This window comes from Vicugna pacos, chromosome 35 (genome assembly GCF_048564905.1).
Source record: "Vicugna pacos chromosome 35, VicPac4, whole genome shotgun sequence".
NCBI lineage: Eukaryota > Metazoa > Chordata > Mammalia > Artiodactyla > Camelidae > Vicugna > Vicugna pacos.
In genome coordinates this window covers 19,107,330-19,115,435 of record NC_133021.1, presented here as the reverse complement: position 1 = coordinate 19,115,435, position 8,106 = coordinate 19,107,330, and the positions used below count along the sequence as shown (strand labels likewise).

At 47.2% G+C, this 8,106-nt stretch overlaps 1 protein-coding gene across 1 annotated transcript in view; it reads right to left on the bottom strand.

Moving 5' to 3' along the window:
• Window positions 1–2,753: 2,753 nt before the first annotated feature.
• Window positions 2,754–8,106, bottom strand: part of LOC140691411 (uncharacterized) — a 118,327-nt gene continuing 112,974 nt past the window's right edge. The window contains exon 4 of the mRNA XM_072954978.1: window positions 2,754–2,937. Within this exon, the coding sequence (XP_072811079.1) occupies window positions 2,759–2,937 (179 nt within the window). The 3' untranslated portion in view covers window positions 2,754–2,758. The remainder of the gene's footprint in view (window positions 2,938–8,106) is intronic.

Genomic DNA, 8,106 nt, shown 5'->3' with positions numbered 1-8,106 from the left:
TGCAGAGAGACTCTGGGAGATGGCACAGAGAACACAGCTCAGTGACGCCACCCAAGGGGTGAGGGCTCCGGGGGATCTGTCATTGACTGAGCGCTGTGCCCAGGGCTTCAGAGAGAGCTCCTCACTGAGAGATGGGACACCAATAGTGGGAAGGCTCTACGGGCGTGGTACCAACACATGTGGTACGGGCCTCAGAACTGTCCTCCAATGTTTGAAGGGCTGGGATGCAGGTGAGAATGACGGGAAGCCCATCTGTGCCTTTCTAACAGGTGTAGCTCCATGAGTTGGTGACATCACAAGACAGCACAACCCCAGTAGCAAGACCCGAGGGGCCAGATCTGGGAAGTGCGGTGGAGGCGTGCTGGCTCTGAGTGGAGTGTGGAAAAGAATGGCGTGCTGTCTCCTTCCGGGTCCAAGACGCTCTAATCTTATGAATGAAATTCTAATGGCTCATGGGGCACCACGTGGTGGGCGAGGAGCCTGGCTGGCGGTGACAGAGAAGGGCTGGAGGTGTGTGACATCACCCTGCACACACTGTCCCCCGTGTTCCCTGGGCGGGGCCAGCCCTGGATAAGAGGCAGGGGAACTGCAGGCTGCTCCCAGGCCAGGGTTTTGATCCCTGATTGATTCCCAGTATCAGCGCTGGTGAGTGAAATTGAAGCACATTTGAAGAGTTCAAAATCAGCCCCTCAGGCAAAAACAGTAATGCAGGAAACAGCGGCGGGGGTGTGGGGGTGGGGGGCGTCCTGCATGCCCACCAGCCCGGTGGCCCCTCAGCTTTGTTTTGGAGGCCTCAGGGTCTTGGGGCTCCATTCCCCTCAAGCCTCCCCTCCCAGGCCCTCCAAGCTGGAGATGAACTGCTCACGACAGAGGCAGCTCATTATTTTGCTGCAGTTGACTTGAAATCTGAAATCAGTCGGATATCAAATATGCAGGCCTCAGCTCGAGACTGGTTTTCAAAGGTGCAGTAACATTCAGAAATGACACTGCATTCCCTAATTACAAAATTCTGTCGTCGCCACTCAGACTAGGATGACTTGGCTTCAGGGTTTTCTCTTTCTCTCTTTCTTCCTTTTTTTTTAGGGTTTCACACACACAATGATTATTTTAAAATTGCTTTGGAAGAATATATTTCATCAGTGAGCTATGAGCATGCTTATTACCAAAGTTTGGAGGCAACTGGAGAGGAAAGATAAATTAGCCGACTCTGGAGGCCTCGGAAAACACGCCCTCACTGCTCCCCATGGCGGGCTTCTTACTGCAGCTAATAAAACCTTCCACTGTCAGCGCCCCCGGACTCTCCCGCCCACCTCACTTATGGGGTCAAGATCATGCCCTGTTTGGGGACTGGAAGGAGCCACCGGGAAACCCCTGCTCCACGTCAGCCAGGGGCAAGGATGGAGAAGAGGCAGTAAGTTAAGGGCCCCCCCAAAACCAGGGCCCCTCAGACCCCCAGGAGCCAGAAGAACTGCCGCTGCCATCCCGGAGCTCCTGGGCAGCCCAGGCTTTGTTGACTTGGGAACACGGATGCCTCTGTGGGCAGTGGGACAGTTGCCTGAGCTCCCAACATTTAGAAAGTGGTCCAGAGTGGATCGCTGACACGCCGTGGCACAGTGAATCTGCGGAACGTCGTGGTGAATGAGAGAAGCCAAACAAAGGACACAGGCGACATGATTCCACTGACATCATTGCTCTAGAACAGGCAAAACGCATCCCCAGGGATAGAAATCACAGCGGGGGTGCCTCTAGAGAGGAGGAGATTGACGGAAAAGTGGCATGAGGGGACTGTCTGGGTTGATGGAACCTTCTCCATCCTAACTGGGGCATTGTTATATGAATGTATAGATTTTCCCCAATTCACTGAACTGTATGCTTAAAAAGAGTATCTTGCGGTGACTTAATACTACTTGGACAATGTAGATAGAGGCTTACAGGCAGTTGTAACCCAGATGCCTGCTGGATATGCCACTCTTAGAAGGGCGTGGCTTCATGGGTTTACACTCTCTGTTAAGAAACAGAGTCACAGAGTCGATCCATTCCTGCTCAGACGTTGTTCAAGCCATGAGCCAAACATCCAAATACTGCCCTACTCTCGGGAGAAGCAGCCTTGCTTTCTGAGTAATATATTCATCCTGCAGCCCACACCATGCCTGTCTCGGCAAGGAAGTGGCTGGCAGGACTAGCACAAAGTCAGATGCTAGAGGACAGACGCTGATAACACGCGGGAGCCCCGGGGAGTTGGGGTGAAGGGTCACCTCCTTCGTATGAGATGATACTTCCCAAGGAACTTTTTCTTTCCTTTTCTTTTCTTCTCTTTTCTTTCTTTCTTTTTTTCTTTCTTTCTTTTTTTTTTTTTTTTTTTTTTTTTTTGGTAACAAAGACCTCTTTACACTGGTGAATTATAAATATGCAGAAAGGATGGTATGAGACCAGTCCGTGTTCTGAACTGAGGCCAGTTTAATTTCTTGGGCTCTAGTCACTGGTACTTTTCCTGCATTTTCAGCAGCACCTGAAATAGATTTCACTTCATATGAAATGCAAAACACTGCAGCGTAGAAAGCTCACCCTGGTCTGTGATCCAGGCAAGTGTTCTCAAGCCTGGTGTTCATTTTTTTTTCTCCCTTTCCTTCAAAATACTGCCTTGCTAAGCCCACAGATGTGGATCATAGGATAAGTAGATGTGTAATATATTACTCCAAATAGTCCATCAGGCATCTTCTCTTACAGGTCAGGAGGACTTGCAAATGGAGTCTCTAGGTCACCGCATTTCCATCCGAGAGAAATTCTCTCTCATAATTAAGATTATGTCAGCATTTCCATTACAGAACCTGGTGGTAAAATCCACTCTGAAGTGGAGCTTGGTTTTTAAAGCTCTTGGTCTTGGAGAAAACTCCCTCTCTCTGACGGTGGTCAGATAGCACTTTTCCCCCTTAGAAACTGGAGAAAGAAAAATGTACAGTAAGTCAGGAACAGTGGGGCTGACTGGCTGTTGGTCAAGGGGTTGGGTGAAGGAGGTCCCGCTAGGAGCGATGGTCATTGGGACGGTGGGATGTGCAGTGGGAGGAGTCTGAGTCCAAGCAAGTGCTCCCCAGAGCACTTGCAGCAGTGCCCTCTGCTGTCCCCCTCTATCAAAATCACCAGGGCAGTACCAGGTCTAAGTAAGTGCAGATCCTTGCCCTCCTATGCAGCCAACCTGCCCCACCCAGTCAGAATCTCCAGGCCGGGGCCTGGGAATCTGAGGAATCTGGCTCTTGTACCTAGGTACCCAGGTGATTCCTTTTCCAGGAAAGCTGACACCTACTAATCTAGGTTTTGCTATTTTGTTGCTGGTGACCTTGACGAAATAGCTTCACCTCATGGTGCCTTGTATCCTCATTTGTAAATAATGGTTAATATTTACCAAGGATTTAATATGTGGCAAGTGTTTTAAGAGTCCCATGACTGAGCTCCTCTAATTTTTACAGCAGCCCTACAAGGCTGGCACTATAACTAGGTCCATCTGACCACACAGGTGTGGGACATCGGCCCTGCCTCACTGCGGGGCGCCCACTCGGGGACCTTTTACTACGGCGGCAAAACCCAGGAATCTTGGAATCCAAGATGTGGGTTGGAGTCGTGGCTCTGCCATTTGCTGGGTGGCATTGGGAAGTGACTCCACCTGCGAGCTTCAGGTGTGTCATTTATCAAATGGAGGTGATTCTTCCTTGTAAGGAAGAATTAGGGTAGCACCTGTGGGCCCCAGGCTTCCCTGGAAGTGTCGGGACCACTGCGGGAGAAAGAAGGGAGGGGCATCTGCAGGGCCTTCTTTCGCCCTGCCCCTGTGGGGCACCTCTGCTGTTTCCTGAAGGAGGACGGAAAGGCCTCAGGGGCTGGGGTAGGGGCGGGAGCCACGTGCTGGAGACAGCGGCTGGAGACTGAAGCCCAGTGCCAGCACTTGCTGGCTGTCAGACTTTGTGCAATTAACTCAACCTCTCTCAGTCCCAGTCTCTGCATCTGTGACTCTTGGTGTACCCCACGGGTTGCTACACAGGTTTAAGAAAGAAGGGAGGCCGAATGGTGAATAAAAATGCCCAGGCCATACAGTTTTTAAAAAATCAGGTTGCTGGTTTATCATGAAAAGAAATTTTTTTTTGTCTGATTTGTGAATTTATGGATGTGAAAAGTCTTACAAAGGGACAGAGTCAAACTGTATTTTGGTATAATTTAATGAATAATCTTTGTTTCAAAGACTCACAGCAATTTGGAATTCTGCAAAAAAAAAAAATCTAAGCTGTTTGATCACTGTTGATAAGGACTCCTCTTCATTCTTTTTTCCTAATGTCAGTTGCAAGAGGACATTGGTGGAGACCATGACAAAAGCAGCCAGGAAATACAGAACCTTCTCTGTCCCTTATAACTATTTTGAACACGTCCATGGAAAATATTTTTACCTGTTGCCGCATTCCCCAATAAGGACACTCTTCCTCCCATGAAAACCTTTTTTTCCCCCCATTTTCAGTATTAATTCTCTCCATGATGCCCTTTTGTAGAAACCAAAGTGAGGATTTGCTTGATTATGAATAATGACACAGTACATGGTCCTGGACTAACACAGGGCACCAATTCAGGCCTGATGTTTCCCTATTATTTATTGTGCTATCAGTGCAGCTTCTCCATTGGATCCTGGTCTTAAATCAAAGATCCCACCACAGAACCTAATGTGAGAGAAAACCAGGTGCACCAGAAGCCTCCTTTATTTATCCTCCCTGGCTTGTCAAGCAGTCAGAAAATGGAGACTTGGCTTTAAATGGTGTGTGCTGAACAACTCTGTCTGGCTGCTAATGAAACTGTGATGTGGTGAAACACCAGCCTTTGTGATGCTACCCCAAGCAGATCTGTATTCTAGAGGAGTCAGGCCCAAACTCCTTTGTCTAATAAGACATTTAGCATTTAGAACATACAGCCAGAGCATTCTCAAGGCATTTAAAATTTCATTTCAGTCTTACGGGAAATGCCAAAGCGTCAAGGAATTAAGAGAGTTGTTTGAGCTTGGAGGTTGATTCCGTGGGTTCAAATCCAGGATGGATGCTGCTTGGAATACCTGGGTTTGGTTCAGGACAGTCTCCTGATGAGCTGCAGCTGGCTCAGGTGGGTGTTATTCAACACACATATCTACTGAGCGCGCTGGGCTACATTCTAGAGATGGATCCGGAGGTCAAAAACCCTTGGTTCCTGCCCTAAAGGACCTATACTCTCAAGAGAGATGGGCCAAAAAAAAAAAAAATGATGGCAGTATCTAGGTGAGGCTTCTGCAAGGTTCCCTGCGAGGGTGACTGGAAGGCTGGTTGGACTTTGGCTTTGGGGCGTCACCTGTGGAGGAGGGTTTCTGAACTTTCCCCTCTGACCTCTGCCTCCCAGAAAGCAGTGGTGACCCCAAGTATTCAGAAGGGTGATTTTCCCAGGTCCTCTTCATTCATCTCCTCAGGGTATTTAACTGAAGGGCAAGGAAAGGCACTTCAGTGAAAGAAAAGTGGTATCAGGTGAGATCTCAAGTGAAGTCTATGATATGAAGATGGATATGTCGCTTTGACCCTCCTGCTCCCCACCCCCAGGCAGGCAGCCTGGCCCAGTGGAGAACTCTCTACTCTCTCCTGGCAGCCACTTGCCAGGCCTGGAACCAGTGAGATGCTGGTAAACTGGCTCTTGAACTGGCTTGAAAAAATGTTTGAAAATTTCGTAGGCTCTGGTGAGCCACAGGGATACTGGCTTCAGTACGCTGCTGCACGAAACTCTGTTTAGTCTTCATTTCCCCAGAGGTGACACTTTCTGCCCTGGCATCTCTAGGGCTGTGGTGAATACGGGCGTGAGGTGGTCCATGCCATGGAATATCATGGCGCCTTGCTCACAGGAAGGTCTTAATAAATGTTGGTTCCCTTTACTCCTCTTTTGTCTGCCTTGAGAATTGCAAAGTGAGACACACATTGTCACATTCATTCATTTATTCAGCATTTGTTGAGCAGCTACTATGTGTCGGCTCCCTCTGTTTAAAATTAGACAAGAGCCTTGACTGAGTGCATTCTCCAGACCAGGCAGGAGACAAGAGTCATGGGTCAGAGTCACGGTCGGGAGTTCGGAGATAAGTGCTGTGAACCAGCTGTGTAGAGATGGGAAGGGGAGCAAAGAGGGGGCCAAAGAGGAATAGGGGATGGGGAGGGTTTCTCGAAGAGAGGATGTTTATTGTGTTCAGAAGCATGCGGCAGATGAGGAAGGGAGAAAGTCACTCCAAGCCAGTGAAGACAAGTTGCTTTTTTTTTTTAAATTTTTGCTCCTCTAGGGAGCCTTTTCAGACATGTTTATCCTGTTCATTCTGACATTCCTTCATGAAATTTAAAAACAGGCTGCATATCTGTTTATGATTATTTGCGCTTCATACATAAAAAGAGTAAGATTTTTTTCTGCTCCCCAGAACCAAAGGGGCGATGTTGCCCCTTGTTGAGACTCTTCTTGCTAACCATTGAGCATAATAAACTGTTAATCATTATTTTCAAAATGAACAAATACATAGATGTCACCACTAGTAGAAAGAACTACTGCAAGAAGTGGGGCAGAAAAATAGAATAGCGTAGGTGAACGAGGCAGTCGGGGGCTTTGTTCCCACTTACGAGTAAGGACACTGAGGCTCAGAGAGGAGTCAAAGATAGGGCTGGAGGGCAGGAAATTGGGTCCAGCTGTTAGTCCTCAAATGCCAGCCTGAGGTGTCCAATTCTAGGTGACCCACAAGTTTCTGAACTCCTCAGCTCACAGGAGGGGAGGTTACCTGTGGCTCTCAGGACTCCTCATTGCCTCCCCTTAGCAATGAGCCCAGAGGGGGTCTGTGGGTGCCAAGGCGGAGATGTGCAGCCACTGGCTAACTTACTACGCTCTAGAATTTCACTGAAAGAGCTACCTTGGCCTAATCCAGGGTCACAGATTTACCCTTATGTTTTCTTCTGAGAGTTTTATAGTTTCAACTCTTACATTTAGATCTTTGATTTGTTTTGAGTCAGTTTTTTATATGGTGGAAGGTAAGGTTCCAACTTCATTCTTTTGCATGTTGGCCCATCACCATTTGTTGAAAAGTCTATTCTTTTTCCCACTGAGTTATCTTGATGCCCTTGTCAAAAACTAGTTGCCCTTAAAAGTATGGATTTATTTCTGGATTCCTAATTCTGTTTCATTGATCTATGTGTCTGGCCTGAGGCCAGCACTTCATGCCACACTGTTTAGATTACTGTAGCTTTCTAGTAAGTTTTGAAGTTGTGAAGTGTCAGTCCTCCAGACTTTATTCTTTTTAAGAATTACTCTGGCTCTTCTGGGTCCCTTGAATTATTATATGAATTTTAGGATCAACTTGTTAATTTCACCAAACAGGCTTACTGGGATTTGATCAGGATTGTGTTGAATTTGTAGATCAGTTTTGGGGCTTTAATTTTAAAGATGAAAGTGATCTGAAAGTGAGGCCATATGGTGTAGAAGAAAGAATGGATGGGGGCTTCAAAGTCAGGTGGACATCCCTTCGTCACCCCCTTGCACTGATTTAGTCTGTGATCTTGGGCAATTAAGTATTCTTTAAGCCTCAGATTCCTCATTTGTAAAACATGCCTAAGGGACACTTTGAAGGTGTTTTAACGATTAAACAAGGACAGAGTCTGGCACATAACTGCAGTGTCCCATCGATTTCCTGGGGCTGTTGGAACTCACCCAACTAACAGGAGGGTAAGTATCAGATTATTAAAAAAAAAAAATAAAGACTGGAAAGGACTTCGGTGATTAATTTAATGCATATTGAAATATCATTGACTGTGACCTTAATCTTTCCTTTGCCCCTAGAATACTTTTCTCCCTATACCTTTGACGAAATTCTGGTCCACCCTGATGGCCTAGTTGGAAGTAATCTTCTCTTCTGAACGCACCCAGTATTTTCTCTTCTCTGACAGCATCTAATTCTGTTTGCCTATTTTCTACAGACTTGGGTATGAGACTTGACTCCACTTTTAAATTGTAAGCCTTTAAAGGCAGGATTTGGCTGTACCTTCTTTAACATAACAGTGTGACAGGGCTGGATAAAGTATGGCCCCATTCACGTTC